This window comes from Typopeltis vanoorti, chromosome 15 (assembly GCF_054136105.1).
Source record: "Typopeltis vanoorti isolate ZY-2024b chromosome 15, IOZ_Tvanoo_1.0, whole genome shotgun sequence".
Classification (NCBI taxonomy): Eukaryota; Metazoa; Arthropoda; class Arachnida; order Uropygi; family Thelyphonidae; genus Typopeltis; species Typopeltis vanoorti.
In genome coordinates this window covers 13,274,467-13,293,495 of record NC_143563.1, presented here as the reverse complement: position 1 = coordinate 13,293,495, position 19,029 = coordinate 13,274,467, and the positions used below count along the sequence as shown (strand labels likewise).

At 32.8% G+C, this 19,029-nt stretch overlaps 1 protein-coding gene across 1 annotated transcript in view; it reads right to left on the bottom strand.

Annotated features, from left to right (window-relative positions):
• The window catches only part of RpL28 (ribosomal protein L28), a 43,643-nt gene extending 24,955 nt beyond the window's left edge, over positions 1–18,688 (bottom strand). Inside the window, exons 1-2 of the mRNA XM_090405316.1 lie at positions 18,640–18,688; positions 3,886–3,981 (exon numbers count right to left, since the gene is read on the bottom strand). Of these exons, the coding sequence (XP_090261442.1) occupies positions 3,886–3,972 (87 nt within the window). The 5' untranslated portion in view covers positions 3,973–3,981; positions 18,640–18,688. The remainder of the gene's footprint in view (positions 1–3,885; positions 3,982–18,639) is intronic.
• Between the last annotated feature and the right edge of the window lie 341 nt (positions 18,689–19,029).

The window sequence follows — 19,029 nt, the reverse complement described above, 5'->3', positions numbered from 1 at the left end:
TATATAATATGAATGGGATGAATTAAATGTATTCTCACCAAGTAAAACTAACTTGTATCCTCTTTATGTTTCTAAGTCTACTGATGCCTTGTTTTAATGTTTCGGAAAGAAGTATTTAAATAAAATGTGCATATGGCATTTCATAGAATGCCTCGGGTAGGGTAAAAAATTCTTTTCTCACGTAAGTCTGTTTTATGTTTTAATCTTTGATATAAAATATTGCCCAACAGAACTCCAATGCATAATGAGGATATAAGAGCTAGACATCTTTAATAATATCACATTTTGTTTTCACTCAGAGCCAGAATTTGAGAAGTTGGAATGATTGACAGAAAGGGTGCATTATTTTGTTTAGTTAATATTAAACTGTGTTAATGGCTTTAATACAAGTTTTCAGATGTTTTGATATAAAAAGTAGTATCATTACAATCTTATTTGTCTAGTAGCTACAAGCTTGGCTGTTTGACTAGTCAAACTTTGAGGAAACTGAACATCCTTTGTTAAGGAAATCTTAAGTTTTGTATTTTAACTTAGTGTGTGAAAGGCAAAACTTAAGATTTCCTTAACAAAGGATGTTCATCTCTCACCTAACAGGCTCGAGATTGAACTTTATCATCCAATGTGACACCACAGCACACATGCTGATCTGAAAAAGTTTCAGAATCTATTGGAAAGGGTTTTTAGGCAATGAAAAAAATATTTTATAAAAAACTTCTTTTTTCAATAATAAAAAAATCGAGTCCACATATAGCATCAACATGCTACAGGTGTAATGTGATTATTTATTGCTTTTATTTATTAATGGTCATAATCATCTCAACATTTTCAGTTATAACACTTATATGCTTTTGCTAATAATCAATCTTGCTAAGTTTTTTTGGAACCCATATGGAGTCACAAAAATTATCAAGAAGGCTTGTCTTAGACAACAAAATGCATCTGTTGTAATGCAGTTACATAAAATGAGATACTTTTCACATACAAAATTAAATTATAAAACTTAAGATTTCCTTAAATTAGGTTCAATGTGCTCAAAGTTTGGATAGTCAAAACCACCAAACTTGCAGCTATTAGACACAACTTTTTGCACCAAAACATCTGAAAAAGCCATTAACATAGTCTAATGTTCATTATAAAATATTAATACCAGAAACATGTTTAATATTTTTATTGTAAAATTTTTGGCTAAGTTTCATAGTCATTTTCAATGCAGCTATAAGAAAACTCAAAAAAGAACAATTTAATTGAAAGTATGTGATAGTATGTGCAATATTGGCTGTAGGAGAATAGCTCCATCTGCATTAATACATATTCAAAATAAATGACAATAAATTGATGTAGTTAATTATTTTAAAATGATAAACAATATTTAATTACAATTATGGAACACATGAATGGTGAATATTGGTTAATATAACTTCCCAAAATTTAGAAAGTTTTAGGTAATTGTTTTTGTTCGGATTAATGTTGTGAATGTGTGCTTCACAGCTTTTTTTATAGTCTTTCTAGAAGAAAGTAACGTTTGTGTAACACTTTGGTTTTGTTCAACTGGTTTCTGTGTTTTGTAGATAAAGCATGGTTTGCAGGGGATTCCATAAACTCCAGGATACGATAGAAGATATTTGTCTTTTGGTGAGATAAAGAATGTATTAAGTTTGAGACAGAAAGCAATTGTACATTAATCTGATGAAATAATCTTGCTATTTTTTTCAGAAATTGCCATAACATATGGAATACAAATTCTGGTAATTTCTTCTTGAGGAGGATTAGGATGATGGCCATAATTATTGATTTTTTTCTGGATAGTTTTTACATTATAACCATTTGCACACTAAAAGTAGTTCTGATAATAAATAGTTCTTTGTTTAAAAGAGAATTTGTAGAACAAATTTTATGACTTTTGTCAACTAAGGATTTGATTACATCATATTTTAGACAAGGGTGATGATGAGAGTTAGAATCTATGTATTTACTAGTATGAGTTGGTTTTCTATATATTGAGAAACTGTCAACTGCCATTTGGTTGACATAGAATGAGAACATCCAGCAAAGGAAGACAATTGTAGTCTTCTATTTCTAGAATAAATTTGATTCTTGGGTTAAATGAATTAATTTTTCTAAGAAATTCATGAAGATCAGACAAAGAGGAGTTCCATACAGCAAACACATCGAATAATTTTACAATATCTGGAGGATATCAAATCATATCTGTCAGAGATATATTTGTAAAGTGAGACTACATCAAAACTAACTAAAAGATTTGTGGGTTGTAAGGATAATCCTGAAATTTTATTCTTAAAATCTGTTGAGTTTTTTTTTTTATGAAGGAAGCAGAATTTCCAGTAATTGTAGAAAGAAGATTAGATAAATATTTTGAATTTTATACGTAGGACATCCTAGGCAGTTCACAATAAGTCTTAATGGTGCATCTTCTTTATGCAGTTTCCATAACTTAAATAGTTTGAACATTATTCAACTGGCTATCCATCATACCAGCACTGGAGCAAATGCATGATGAACTTTTAGCCTCTTTACTATTTCTTCATCCCAAGAGGCTATTAAGTTTATTGATTTGTGATTGTGTAGGGTCTCTGTCAATGATTCTGTATGTAGAATGATCTCAAAGTAGAAGACTAAGTTTTCTAAAATAATTATTCCTATCATGAATTACAACTGATTAACCTTTGTTGGCTTTAGTAATAATTACATTTTTATCACGTTTTAGAGAAGATAAGGCTTGAAATTCTTTTCTTCTAGATAGATTATATTTGAAAGGTATTGATTTAAATAAAATATAAGCTGCTTGAAATCTAATTTTGCTCACTAAATTATATGAAGTTACGAAGGCCTTTATTGAGTTTAATTTAGGCCTTTACGAAGGCCTAAATTATACATGATTGGTATGTTGTTTGGATTAGAATACTGTAGTCTAAACCTTTGGATAAAACTGATATTTCATAACTAGATAAACGACAATTTTTGAGGAGTTGAACATATTAATACATGAATTTTTCTTATTCAATAGACTTTCAACTTCTGAATATGATATTGCTTAACTGATAAAAAAAACTTTGTTGGCCAAGTCTTTGATTCTGTTTACAAGAAATCTTGTAAACAGAATCAAAACAGTCAGCATCAATATTGCAATTGATAAAAAATAAGTTGCTCTGCTTCTCGGATCTGATTAATTAATAACAAAAAACTTGCACGTCTGTAAATGCAATGTGCCCGAGAAGAATGAAAAACTTCAATTTTGCAACAAATTGGAATTAACCGAGTTCTCCTGCAACTTTCCAGAAAAATTAATCAATTCGTATATTTTGCTATTTTTGAGTTTCTTTCCTAATGTAGATGTTAACTTGAAATTATGCTCTCAGTAAAGCAAACGAATTTGTCTGAAAATCAAGATGTCAGCAGAAGAATTCATTATAAAATATTAATACCAGAAACATTTACATTTTCTATTGTAAAATTTTCAGCTAAGTTTCATAGTCACTGTCAATGCTAAACTCAAAAAAGAACAATTTAATTGAAAAAATGTGATATTACATGCAATATTGGCTGCAGGAGAATAGATCCATCTGCTTATTTAATTATTTTTAAATTAATTATTTAATTACACTTATGGAACACATCAATGATGAATACTGGTTAGCATAACTTCCCAAAATTGAGTTTTAGGCAATTGTTTTCGTTCAGATTTAGGTTGTGAATGTGTGCTTCACAGCGTTCTTTGTAGTCTTTTAGAAGAAAGAAACTTGTGTAATACTTTGGTTTAGTTTCCACTGAATTCAGTGCATTGTAGATAAAACGTGGATTTATCTACAAAAATTTTATGTAATTCTATAGTTATTATTTTGCTATAATTCAGCAAAGAAAACTTACTGTACTGAAGTATTTCTTGACATTGCGTTTCTTCACAAGAAAACTAGAACAATTGCGAACAATCATCCACTGCAAGTCTTTAGACATCTTGAAACTCTGAAAAAAAATAAATAAAATAATAAAAATTGAAATTTTGAAGTTGTATTAATGGCTTAATCACTCAACCAGCTATACAAATTATATTATTATAAAATATTATAAATATTACAAAATAAATAAAATTATATTATTACAAAATATATTATTATTATTAAGAGAGACTTCCAGGAAGTCTGCAACTCATCAAGAGAGGCCACATACTACACACACACACCAGCTATCATACTTATTCTTGAATTCATTCATATTTGAATTCAAGAATTCAAATGCTTGCACTTACAATATCCATTGACAATCCATTCCAATCATGCACCGCCATACCTTGATGGACCTGTGGTTTCAGTCAGGATTTCTCCATGACTGCAGGTTGTAAAGAGTCCAGCTATTCCTGTCTTGGACCTTTCTTCTCCATTTTCTTCCAACTTTCTTAATCATTCGGTCTTCCTACCTTAAGGCTGGTCTTCCAAGTTTCCTTTTGGTATTTCCTGGATACCAGTTTGTAACTCTGACTGTCCATCTGTTGTCTCTCATTCTGGCGAGATGTCCTGCCCATCTTCTTTTGCTGTTGTAGACTGTTTTTATTATATCTGTGTCCAGACTCCTTCCTGATTTCTGTACGTCTTACGTGGTCTATTTTGTTTATATTGCATATTCTTCTTTCTATTGCACGTTGAGTTGTTATTAAGCTTTGTTCTTCTTTTACAGTTGTGTTCCATGTTTCACTGCCATAAGTTAATGCTGGTAAGATGTGACTATTGAAAAGATAGGCTCTTATGTCTATATCTGTTTTGGTTGGTAATTGTTGATTTTATTTTGTTGAAGGCTATCCAAGCAGCTCTTTTTCTCTTTGCTATTTCATTTGATATATCATTATTCATTTTTATGGACTGGCCGAGGTAGATGTATTCTTCAACTTTTTCGAAGGTGTGAGATTCTAGAGTATGATCTTTACAGTATTTGTTTTTCATCCATCTTGTTTTGTCAGGGTGTATTTCCAATCCAATTTTTTGGCTTATATTATTCAGCATTGATTCTAAGAGTTTGGGTGAGTGAGATATTAATACTACATCATTGGCGAATAATAGGATATTTAATATTTCACCATCAATGTTTATTCCATCTTTCATGTCAATTTTTCAGATTATGCTGTCCAGAGATGTGAAGAGATTAGGTGATAAGACATTACCCTGACATACTCCTCTACTTAAGTTAATTTTAATCGAGTGATTGAAAAGGGTGATATTTGTTGTGCTTTCTTTGTAGATATCTTTATGAGTTGGATGTATGCTTTTTCTACACCTTATTCTATTAAAGCTTGGAATACTGCATTATGCTCAACAGTGTCAAATGCCTTTTTAAAATCTATAAAAAGAAGACAAAGTGGGATCTGGTATTCTCTGTATCTTTCTGTTAGCTGAGTAATAGTTTGTGATCTATTGTTGAAAAGCCTGTTTTGAAACCAGACTGTTCTTTGCAGCTATTTTCATTGATGGAAGTTTGTATTTGGTTTAGGATGATTCTGGCAAATATTTTATGTCTGTGCTACAGACAGATAGGTCTGTAGTTACTGATGTCTTCTTTATTACCTTTTTTATGCAGAATTATGGTCTTTGATGTTTTCCATTCAGTAAGCACTTTCCTTAATTGTATATATCGGGTAAACCTTTCTGCTAGAGCTTTGAAGAGTATTTGTCCACCCATTTTTAATTCATCAGATTTTATACCGTCAATTCCTGGTGATTGGTCATATTTCATATGGTGGATAGCCATTTTTATTTCTTCAGGTAGGACAGATGGTATTTCCAGATTTCCCAAATTTTCGTCTGGTACTGGAGCTGTGATTACTTGTTTAGATGAGTAAAGGTTCTCATAAAACGATTTTATTATTTTTTCCATTTCACCTCTGTTTGTGTGTCTGTTTCCTTGATTGTCTATGAAGGCTGACAGTAGTGGTTGCTTTAGATTTATTTCTTTTTCTACTTAGTGGTCTACAGCACTTCTCTTGACCATGCACAACCCTATGACAGAAAAATCTAGTCCTCACCCCCTTCTTAGCGGCCTTCATTCTCAGCTAACAAGGATGCCCTCTCGTCCTTTCCCTACCCTCCATAAATCGAAAAATTTCATCAACTGAAATCCTGAATGATTCTTTCAAAAGTTTGTAAGTCTCAATCATATCTCCCCTCTTTCTCCTGTTTGCTAGTGTCTACAGTCTACAAATTCTCAATCTGTCTTCATACTCCGTATTCTACAATCCTGATACGATTTTTAACACTCTCCTTTGTACTCTCTCACCAATATATCAGAATCACAACAGAAACCAGAAGACCAGACCTGCTCACAATAGTTCAAGTGAGGTCTTATCAAGGCCTTGTAAAGAGACAAAATGACATCCTTATCTTCAGACGTGAAAGTTCGTTTCAGAATTGCAATTATCTTTCGAGTTGTATTAGCAATCTTTGCTACATGGCCCCTGAACTTCAACTTCCAATCTACTAATACTCTAAGTTCCCTAGCCTCATCAGTTTCTTCTAGTATAATTCCACCAATATAATATGACATTGGATATCTAATCACACCGAAGTGAATGATTTTACATTTAGTGACATCCATTTTCCCATGTCAACAATTCCAGTCTATTCAAAATCATTCTGCAAATACAGCATATCAGCAAATAGCTGATGTTGCTTGTCAAATCCTTTCCAATATCAATAATGTACAGATTGAATAACAGTGGACCAAGCACTGATCCTTGTGTACACCACTAGTACCTTAAATCTTGCCGACTCACATCCCCCTTATACCACTTTTTGATATGTCAGTCAGCCATCCTCTTATCCACACAAATATTCTATAATCCAAAAACACATTCTCCAATTTATGAGTCTACCATGCTGTAATCTGTCAAAAACCTTAGCAAAATCCAAAAGTATAATGGTGTATCCATTTTTCTTGTCTAGTTCAATGGTAATTGTTATAGATGTAAGCAAGTTGCTAAAACATGACCTTCCCTTAGTAAACCCATTTCTGAATGAGAGCCCTAACCACTTTTTCCAAAATCTTCACCACCACTACTCAGATACTAATTGGTCAATAGTCGGATACATCGGTCTTTGCACCACACTTGTGTAATGGAATTACCATACATTCTTTCCATTCCTGCACAATCATCCCTGTTCTGAGACTCATATTATAAACAGCCTGGTAAAAGGAATAGCAAGTTCAGCTGAACACTCTTTTAGAACATATGCTAATCCCATCAGTCCTTGTTACTGAATTCTTATTCAATGCAACAGCTCTAATACCTTGTCCTCATACACCTGAGTTTCTTTATCCAGTGAAGAGGTAGCAGTGAACTCCATGTCGTGTACACCAGCCTTTTAACAAAATGGGCACGCATTAGATCAGGGTTTCTCAAACTGTGTTCAGCGGAAGGTGAATAGGTGTTCCGCAAGAAGTTCCGGAATTTGTCATTTTAGTTTTCTAAGCATTTTTCATGAATAAATATTTTATAGTAAAAATATTCTCAGGAGAATAATATTCATGAATATGTCGAAAAGCTCAGACCCACAACACCTAATAACATCTGTGTATCGTTAATTTTCACACATCGAACCTTCCAACATTTGGGGAAGGGAATGCCGCTGTTTATGACGGGTCATAAAAATTGCCTGCAAACTCATTACAACAATTGGTGTCATATCCTCCGTTCTCAAAACTGAAGGAAATGACATCTGTGTAGCAAATGTCAGTGACCAGGCAGCATATTTTTAAACATGGAAATATTCATGAATTATCGTTAATTTTCACACATTGAAATCTTTCAACAATCGGGAAAGAGAATACCACCGTTTATGACCGATCATAAATATTGCCTGCAAGCCGATTACGTCAATGGGCGGCTCTCAAAACTGAACGAAATAACATCTGCATTGCAAATGTTAGTGACCAATCAGCAAGTAAGTGTAAAGAAAATTTTTCCACTGAAATTGAAGATCAAGGTAGTCTGTATCTGGTTCTCAAATCTATTACTACTGAATACTTTCTTCACAAGTTCGTATTGCAGTATGTAAGTGTTTGTTCTGAAACCGGAGTGCCATGATTTTTTTAAAAGTAATAGGAATACAGAGTTAAAACCTAATATGAATAAGAGACAAGGCACTTTGTTTAATTTTGGTATTAAGAAATCTCTTATTGAAGGTGTTTATGACGGAGCGGATAGTGAGTCATCCACATCAAGCCTACGAAGATCTCCAGGATGTACAAAAGGAGGGGGAAACTACCAGCACACAGGAGAAAAAAGTCTGCATTCACTCGTAAGTACTTATAATAATATTATAAATATATTTGGTGATCAGAATGGGATATGTCAATGAAAATCAGCACAAATTAATTTAATGATGTTTGCCTGAAGAAACTAAGACATGCCACAAGATTTCATTGGTCCAGTGATTGATAACTAATTTAAATGCAATTTATATTTGTCAACATGCCACACCCTATACACAAGTGTACTAATACTCTTTATGATTATGCAATAATTAATTATTAATACTTATGTTAATGTATGAACTTTTAAAAACTTTTGGAAAGTATTTACAAGTAAATTTGTTTGGACCAGGCCCTCGGGAAAAAAGAAATCAGCTAACGCCTTTTTATTCCCATATATAGGGAGTAGGCGAGGTGACTTTAAAAAAAAAAAAGAATTCTTCTTACTATTTTAACTAATTTTATAATTAATATCTGATTTATTTTGAACTGTTTATTTTTTGTTACTGAACATTTTATCAAATCATTCTTATTACAATTGCTTTTATATTATTTGATACGGTTTAGTACTTTTCTTACAAGTTTACTTTTGATTGTTGTAGTCTTTTTTTTACTATTTTGCATTATTCAATTTACTTTTATATTATTCGACATTTCTTATTTATAATCTTATTGTTTTTCATACTAAAGTTACCTTTTATAACACAATTCTATTTGTTTTTATTATACCAAATATTGGAATTTGAATATTATTGAAAAAATACCCATGGATCCTTGTTTAAAGACAGGAGCAAGTACTTCTGCTGACACATCTACTCATATGATTGGAGAAGATATGGAATTACAAACTGCGATTTCTTCAAAAGCTAATATTAAAGAACAAGAGTCATCTAAGAACAGACCAAAACGGAAGTACCATGAAAGTTATTTAAATTATCGATTTACGTGTATTGGCAATACACATGCTCCTGATGCAATGTGTGTTTTATGTAATAAAATACTAGTAAACAGTTCTTTGGCTCCAGCTAAACTTCGTAGGCACTTCGAAACAAAACACACGCTGATTACAAAGGAAAAGATATACATTTTTTAAAAGACGACGTGACTCACTTGAAAAATCTAAACTTCAAATGGCTACAATTGCTACAACTGAAAATGCAACAGAGGCGTCTTTTCGCGTGAGTTACCGCATTGCACTTCATGGTGAAGCTCATACAATTGGTGAGACGCTAATTAAGCTTGTGTAAAAGACATTGTATCATGCATATTAAATGGGCAGTTTGCTAAAAAAATAGATGCAGTACAATTATCAAATGATACTGTTTCACACCGCATCAAAGATTTTTCTGCTGACATAGAAAAAGAGCTAATTCATTTGCAGTGAATATTCATTGCAAATGGATGAATCTACAGATATTGCAGAACTTGCTGTATTACTAGTGTTTGTTCATTACATATTTGATAAAAGTATCAAAGAAGATTTACTCATGTGCGAATATCTACAAGAAAAAAATACCGGAGAAGATATATTCAACTGTATTAATAATTATATTACAAAACAGGAAATCGGTTGGGAGAAGTGTATTGATATTTGTACAGATGGTGCTAAAGCAATGGTCGGAAAGATGAACGGAGTTGTAACACGTATACTGCAAATAGCCACCAAAAGTCATTGTGTTTTGCATAGACAAGCACTGGTAACAAAAAGAATTCCTACATATTTAAAAACCATTTTGGATGAAGCCGTAAAAATGATCAACTAGTAAAATCTCGACCACTTTAATCCAGATTATTTAAAATTTTGTGCGATGAAATGGGTAGTGCACATAACGCACTTTTATTACATACCGAAGTGAGATGGCTATCCCAGAGGAAAAGAATTATTGAGGCTTTTTGAACTTCATAGTGAGTTAATGGTCTTCTTGATGTCACATAATTTAGGACAAAATTTTATTGAATTATTAAGAAATTCTTCATGGTTGATGAGTCTTGTGTATCTGGCAGATATTTTTACAAAGTGAAATGAAATTAACTTATCATTACAAGGAAAGAATATTACAATTTTTAACACAAGAGATAAAATTGCATCTTTCGATAGGAAGTTGCAATTCTGGTTTTCTACAGTTGAACAGAATAATTTTGATTGTTTTCCCACCTTGCATGAATTTTTGATTGAAATAAATTCAGAAGTAAATGAAGAAGTATCTAATGTAATTTTAGAACACTTGCAATGAACCCTTTTGCAATATTTTCCAAAATCTAGTGAGGACAATTGCTGGGTTCTGAATCCATTTACAGTGACAGCTAAGTCAGTAGGCTTCAGTGCAAGTGACTATGAGAATCTAATTGACTTAATTAGTGACTCTGATTTAAAACAAAAATACAAGGAACTGCCAATAAATGATTTCTGGACAAATTTAACAGAAGAGTACCCCAGCATGTCAAAACTAGCTATTCTGGTTTTACTTCCTTTTACAACGACATATTTATGCGAGGCAGGACTTTCATATTATGCTGCAACCAAATCAAAGCCCAGGAACAGACTCGATGCTAGACCAAATATGAGAAATTCAACTTTCTAATATTGTGCCTGATATCAAAAGAATTTGTAATTCAAAGACCCAAAAACATCCGAGTCATTAATAAATGATTGTTTTTTCTTAATGCTTAGATTTATTCATTTATTTTATTTATATTTACCTAAACCTACAAATCCAGCACACAGGAGAAAAAGTCTGCATTCACTCTTAAGTACTTATAATATTAAAAATTTTTGGTGATCAGAATGGGATATGTCAATGAAAATCAGCACAAATTAATTTAATGATGGTTTAATTGATGTTTAATTAATTATCAATCATTAATAATTAATTATCAATTATTAATTAATTGATAATTAATGTATTGTATTAATTGATAATATATGTAATGTATTAATTATTAATTAATACATTACAAAATAACCAAGTGTTCTGCGAACATTTCAGGATTTGTGAAGTGTTCCGTCGTAGAGTTTGAGAAACCCTGCATTAGATGAACAACCTCTTCTCCATCTATATCCCTCACGCCATATGTATTTAGAAGAGTTATTCTTTCATATTCATTCTTCCTTTTACTTGTAGCATATCGATAGAATTCTTGCGGGTTGTCTTTAGCGCGCAGAACCAGTTTCTTTTCATATTCAGCCTTCGCTTTGCTTTCTGTACAACACATGAGTATTCTAGCCTGCTGTTATAATTTTCATAATCGACATCATCCTTAAGGCACGTGGTATTCTTCCACATCATCCTTTTCTTACAAATCTCTTGCTTAATAAGATTACATATCCATTTGACTCGTACCCTATTTATTCTTTGAACTCTTGGGACACATTCTGATATCGCATCATTTAAGTATTGTTTAAATGCTTCCTATGCACTGTTGATATTCTTCCCATCCAGCAACTGATCCCATACCACTGAACTCAGTATACTTCTCAGTTGGTCATAATTTCCTTTGTAGTTCAGCATGTAACCTTTTATGAACATTCATAAACTTAGTCACTTTCCAAGTGAGTACCGAACAATCACTGTCACCAACCAGAGGCAGAATAGTTACGTCTAACTGAAACACCCTCTGACACTATAATCAAATTTAACACTGTTTGACTCCGAGTTTCTTCTGTCATCACAGGCTGATTGAAGACGTTGTCCAGCAACAGCTCAATAAATGCATTTTCATTCTTTTCATAAGATTTACTACTACCCAATCAATTATTTGGATAATTAGTGATTACTCTTTTCGTGCTTATCTTTTCTATTTCGTGAAGCATTTCTTCATCACTAGTAACCAATCCACCAGGTCTGTAACAACATCTCACTAATTGATGTTGTTAGATTCAACCTCACACCAGATGGCTTCAAACTCACTGCCACATGAAATACTGTTAGTAGTAGTAGTACTACAATCATAGGTCTCAACTCTAATTGGATTCAAGTCATCTGATATCATTAGCAGCATGATTAATAGAAAACTGAAATTCAGGGAACATATTGCAAAGGTGGTGAAGGTAACCCAGAGGATTGCTGCAATGAGAAGGATGATGACCTACAGAGATAAGAGTTATCATTCCATTATATAAGACCATGATCATACCACACTTAGACTATTGTAACTACCTGAGAGGTAGTTACAGGGCTGACACTGGAGGAGTTCTTTCACTTGGTGGAACAGCAAGAAGGAGCAATGACAAGGGACTATCCCTGGAAGTTGCAAAAGGAGCTGTGTGCAAGATGATGAGTGGTTTCTTTGTGTGGAGGGTGGTTGAACCATGGAATGCATAGCCTGATAGAGTGGTGAGAGCAAGAACGGTCAATGAGTTGTGTCAATGAGAGTGATGTGATAGACTTGGTTTTCTAGGAAGGGCCTCCCATGATGAGTCTTGTTATTATTCAGGACTCCATGGAGGCCTGAATAATAATAATAATAATAATAATAAAAATTGGCAAGTTGGGATGAGAGGAGAAAACCTATTGCAGTTTCCTCTGTAAAATTTGTTCATCCAAGAAAAATAACCAGAAATGATGGCAAAAGAAAGAGATCTAAGATATCAGAAGGAAAAAGAGTTAAGTGTTAAATGAATCATCAGTGGCATCTACTGTAGGTCTTAGGGAAGGAACTGGGTTTGTGAATTTTAAGTAAATCGTATATCCAGAAGAGGGAGAATGGGCAAGAACCAAAGGGTTCGAGTTTTTTTTGTGATGTCAGGTGGCCAGGAAGACTTTTTTTTAAAGTAGGCATTTTAAATGTTTTAGCCTGCATTTTTACAGGATCGTAATCTAGTGGGTTGTAGGTAGAGCAATCTCAGAGAATATTCATTTTTCAAATATATTCAGTAGTGTTATAAGGATGGCTGTGGCATTACCCTTATCCACTCTGGTGATGATGATACTTTTATCTTTTTATAACTTCCTGAGAGCAGCAAAATGGCCAGAAGATGGATTACTTCTCAGACGAGAAGACTGGGATAGAATATTGGCAATATCAAATAACAAGTCTGATGTTGGCTATTTCCAAAGTTAAGTGTCAGATTCTGTGTCCTATGTTGTACATTAGGTCTAGCACCAGCACTTCTTTCGGTGAGGTAGCAAAATCATGGCTTCTTTCGGTGAGGTAGCAAAATTAGGCCCCTGATGGCATCGTCATTGAACTTTTTTGAAAACAGATTCATTAGTGTGGAGAAGTTGAATTTGAAGTTGTGATTTTGAATTGAATAAAATATTATACTTTCGATATGCTATTTTTTATTTTTAGTAATTGTATTTTTGGGGATGCTTCTGAAAGATCTAAAAGAATGAACCAAAGCTCAGGAATGAGGATCACTGAGAGCTCCGATTGTAACATATTGATGGTGACAGGGCTGACGCATGTTGCAGTGATTCATTAGTGTGGAGAATAGTGCTGGACTGACACGTTTGTATATACAAAGGGCTCTTTTCAAATAAATTTCATTTTTAGTTAATGCAATTAGAATTACTCTTGTATTCTGACATCTTTACAGAAACGCCAGTCAATTGCCTAAGTAAAGATAGTTTCAATTTACTATACTGTCTTGAGTGTTCTCTCTTCACCATTAATAATTACTATCTGTGTATTAGCTCTTAGATGCCAGGACCCATACACAGTACTAATGTACTATAAGTTGATCAACCAACTTCTTGTGTATGGGCTCAACATAAGAGGATATAATGTTCGAAGTTTAATGGAGTACTGACAGCACTAAGAAAGGATTAAACATTATTTTTAATGCTGTCAGTTAACATACAAATAATAAATGAAGTAAACAAAATGGAAAAATGTGGAATACAAATTAAAAATGAAAAACTAAGAGTAATTGGATATGCTGATGATGATATAAACTTACTAGCAGAAAATGTAGACCTATGAAGATCACAAAATTCATTTAATAATGCACCAGAAAAGAAAAATATAAAGATATCAATAGAGAAGAAAAAAAACAGTTTGAAGCAGCTGTCAGACCAGTGAAACCTTAGCAAAATGGACTAAAAGTTGAATACATAGATGCTTGGGCAGCACCTAAGCTCTCTGGTCAACTTACAAAACTTTCATAGTTTCCACATTCAGCTTTTGAAATAATGCTGGATCTAATATCCACTTTGCTTATGTAAAAAATAAATAAATAAATAATGACAGTTGCCAAAAAAACCCATAAGATGTAAATTAAAGAAAGAATAACTGAAGTTAGTAAAATTAAATATTTAAGAAGAAAGAAACAGTTATGGCATCACAAAAAACAAAGTACAAGAACAAACAGTAAAAACTAGTAAAATACCTGGATGTCTCAACAGCTTCATCTGGAAGAATAAGAACATAAGTAAAGAAATAAAAACAATCTATAAACCAGTAATCAGACCAGTACTGATATATGAACCAGAAACATGTGCAGCAACCATAAACAGGCAAATTATTGAATTTATTGAGATGAAAAAATTAAGAAATATCCAAAATGTAACAATAAACAAATTCAGGCTACAAATCAAGAGAAAATTGTAAAATATAGCTAATAAAAGATTGGATTCAAAAACAGAAAAAGAATGGAACAATCATATAGAAAGAATGCAGGATCTCATCATCAAATTCCTGATATGTACCCTCAAAGCATGTACGAGTCATGACAGTACTCCATGAAAAACTTGCATCATCATTATTAACTTCCTATCCACAATTTTCCTCCAAATCAATTTGTTACCTGTCAAGATTCCACAATTATCAGATCTTATATTTCTATCTTCTAAGGCACTTTTTACTATATCAATCCACCTATACTTTGGTCTTCCTCTGGGTCTTTTTCCTGCAAACCTGGCAGAGAACATTTGTTTTGCTAATCTTTCCTCTTCCATTCTGTTTAAACCCTTTCTGCCCTAATGATTCCAATTGGAATCACTATCTGTCTTGGTTTTAGTAGCCCATATATGTGGCGAATGATTCCAATTGGTATCGTACGTCGTAGTTCCATTTCTTTAATATAACAGGTATGTATTATACATATAAATCTTACCAATATTGGTTTTTATGACTTAGTAGAATAATATGCACATACTGGATTATAAAGTATAAGCTCAGAAGTTGAAAATTTGCTACCAGAATATAAATGATTCCATATGGAATCAGTCGGTCAGAATTCCTATCTTGAAATGTATTTTTCATCAAAATACTTCATACTCTTGCTTTTTTAGACCTAAAGACAAAATAAATAGAAAGAAAAATTTTTTTCACTTGGAAAAAAAAAATTCAGGTCAGAAAGGGTAAAGCAACCATACCACCTGAGATTAGCTGTGCTAACACATTCCTGGATGCTAACAATGTTCTTTAGTAATATCCTTGTTTTTAATATCATATTACCATTGATGCCATCTGTTCATGCCTCTAATTTTTTTCAGGACTCCCATATCTGCTGTCAGCAGTCTTTGGTCAAATGTTTTACCTCTAAACCTACTCTCAGATCCACAAGTTAAAATTGGTTTGAATACTGTCTTGTATTATATTAAATTTATTTACAGTTGACTTCCTACCATACCGACTTTGTTGATTCTGTTGTCTATTTTCATATTTAATTTACCATCTTCACTAAAAATTGTGCTTAAGTAGCTGAAATGTTTTACTTGTTCCACAGGTTCCCTGTTCACAACACAGTTGACATTTTCAACAATTCTACCTATTTTCACTGTCTTTGTCTTTTTAATGCCTTCATACCATATCTATTACAACAGTTATTCAATTTAGTCAGGGAATCTTGCAAACTTGTAGTAATTGCGTGTTATAAATAATACTAAAACAGCCTGTTGAGTGTTTTTTACTACTGTGCTGTCACCAACTCCATACACCAGTTTTCATGTCATCTTTATCATCTCTTTTATAGCACTCTTTCCTCCATTTCTGAGTTTTTTCAACAGCCTACAGAATATTTTGCCACCTCCTTGATATTTATTTTCTATGTTTTTACCAAAGTTTTCCCATGAATTTTGTTTAGCTAGTTTTAGTGTTTAGTTCTTGCATTTGTCTCTGTATTCTCTAAGAGCACACACTGACTTATTTGCCAGAAACATTTGATAAGCTTTTTTCTTTTCCTTCACTGTCTCTTTAACTTCCTGTGTCCACCATGGAGTTCTGATTTTTCTATCCTTGCAGACGACCTCACCACATGCCTCTCTGGCTGAATTAATCAATGTTTTCTTCAGGATTTATCACTAACTCTCCAAGGTTTGGTTCCTATTCTCACTCTTTCAGTGTTTCTTGAATAATGTTAGTGTATTGGAGTCTACTGTTCACATTCCAAGAGCTGCTCAACTTTAATTCACTTTCTTACTTTCTTAGATGTTTCCTTTTTCAGTATGAAATTCAATTTTATCCTGCTCGAGACTAAATGGTGATCACTTCCAATTTCAAATCTTCTGTACACTCTGGTGTCTTGCACCAGTGAGAAACATCACTATCAACAATAACATAATCAATGAGAATTTCCTTATTCCTTGCCTCTTCTTTCCATGTAAATTTGTGCACATTTTTATGTAGGAACATTGTGTTAGTAATAACCAGTGCATATCCTAAGCAGAAATTAAACAGGTATTTGCCATTATTAGCTTTGCTCTTTTCTCCAAAATTTCCCAAAATATATTTGTATGTCTGACAATTATTTCTTACTCCTTTTCCTTATTACCTCCCCATCTCAGCGTGAAGAGTAATAAAAGCAAATCAGCAAACCAAATAGCTGAGTTACTAACTAATCATTTTGCAAGGATGTACCATCCAGGTGGTGACAATGCAATACCAGATGCGACATTGATTGATAGAAGAATGGATGCTGAAGAACTGTAAGTGCTTGGAATATTACATAACTGCAATTTAATTATGGCCATGATGGCATATAAGCCCATGTATTACAAGATTGTGAAAGGGAATTATTAGGTCCTCTGATGAAGCTATTTAAGCTTCAGTACTGGGAAGGTAGCAATGGAGTGGAAAGAGGACAAAAGAAGTCCCTTTGCATAAAGGAGACTCCAAGACAGAAGTAGCAAATTATAGGCCAATCGGTATCTCAAGAGTTAAGGTATGGTATTTGGAGAAATTTATGAAAGAAGACTGGATGAGTAGATATATATATTTTCTCAAATGCCAAGGCATTTGATGGGATTCCACACAGAATTCTGTTGTGTAAATTGAAGCTAATTGCAATGGAGATCTGAATCTCATGATTTTGATTAGAGTGGCTGATGGATATCAGAGCAGAGCAGTTTATGGAGGAGATGCATCCAGACAAAGGCAAGTAACCAGTAGTTTGCATCATATAGGGGATAAGAATCATGTGAATACATTATATGCTTCTTACCCTCTTCCACACATACAGCACCAATACTACAGACTTTGCAACTTTTCATGTCTCCATCAGATATAAAAACATTTATATCAAGAATGGAAACTGTGCTACCTAAATTCTTGTAGAGTTTCTGAATCTATGGATCCATCAAGGTATAACATTTCATGATGAAAATTTCTTTGACATGCAAATAATGAGAACAAAAATTGAGTGCATGGTAAACAAGTGAGGTGGCGATTTTTCACAGCACAACACCATTCTATGATTCATGAAAATACAAACTTGATCATGACTGTTTAGTTAATAAATAATATTCCAAATTTCTGTTAATAAATACTACAGTATGATGTCACTGCATGTGCAAATTTTATTACTATCACAATTTTTTTCAGCCTGTGGTACCATTTGTGATACTGGCGTCCATGTGCTGAGAATATTACAACCGGTACTTGACACTGGTGGCATATATCATTTTGATATTGGTCCACTATTACTACAACTTTATCTTTGACAAAAACTAGCACTTAACTAATATGAGAATGGAAATAAGATCCACAATTTGCAAAATCTTGCAAAAAAATTATTGCCAGCTATGCGGACACTATTCGGAAGAGTCCGGAGTTTTCTATACCAAACTACTTCATAAAGATTTATGATTAACAATCGGTAAATACAAGAATCTTGGGTCAACACTGAAGTAATTTGTAAATCAGATAATGTTCTTTGCTTACAATATACATAATATCAACCATTTGACAGTGAATTATAAGTATACCCAATTAACATATCGCTATAGTTGTTTCTTTTCTAGAATCTAATCTCTAAGATCAGAAATGTGAAATGGTGAGCTACAGAGCAAGTTATACCAAATGTGCATTTAAAAGATACGTCTCAAACAGCTTTTACTTGATAAGCATAGCGAATTTATCAGAATAACAGAGCACGAAAATAAAAATTAAAAGAACGAAATACTTTAAAATAAATTTTAACTTTAAAATTTCGAAAATCCTTACTTCTTTAACGCCACGTGCCAAGAAAGAAAGCAACACAAGAACTATTTATATAAGAACCACTAGGTGGCGGGGCAGGACACACACACGATAAAAAAAAAATCTTTAAAAAGTTAATAAATCAAACTAGGGCTTAATGGAATACAATTTAGTGTTACTTGAAAATATATAGTGTTACTTGAAAATATATTTGTATATATATATATAAATATTTATATAAATATACAATAAATAGTTATTTATAGAAAGAAATTCAACAATCCTTACTTCTTCTTTAACGCCCCGTACCACGAAAGCAAGCAACACAAGAGCTATTTATAAGAACCACTAGGTGGAGAGTACGGACATAAAAATTTTTAAAATAAAAAGTTAATAAATCAAACTAGGGCTTAA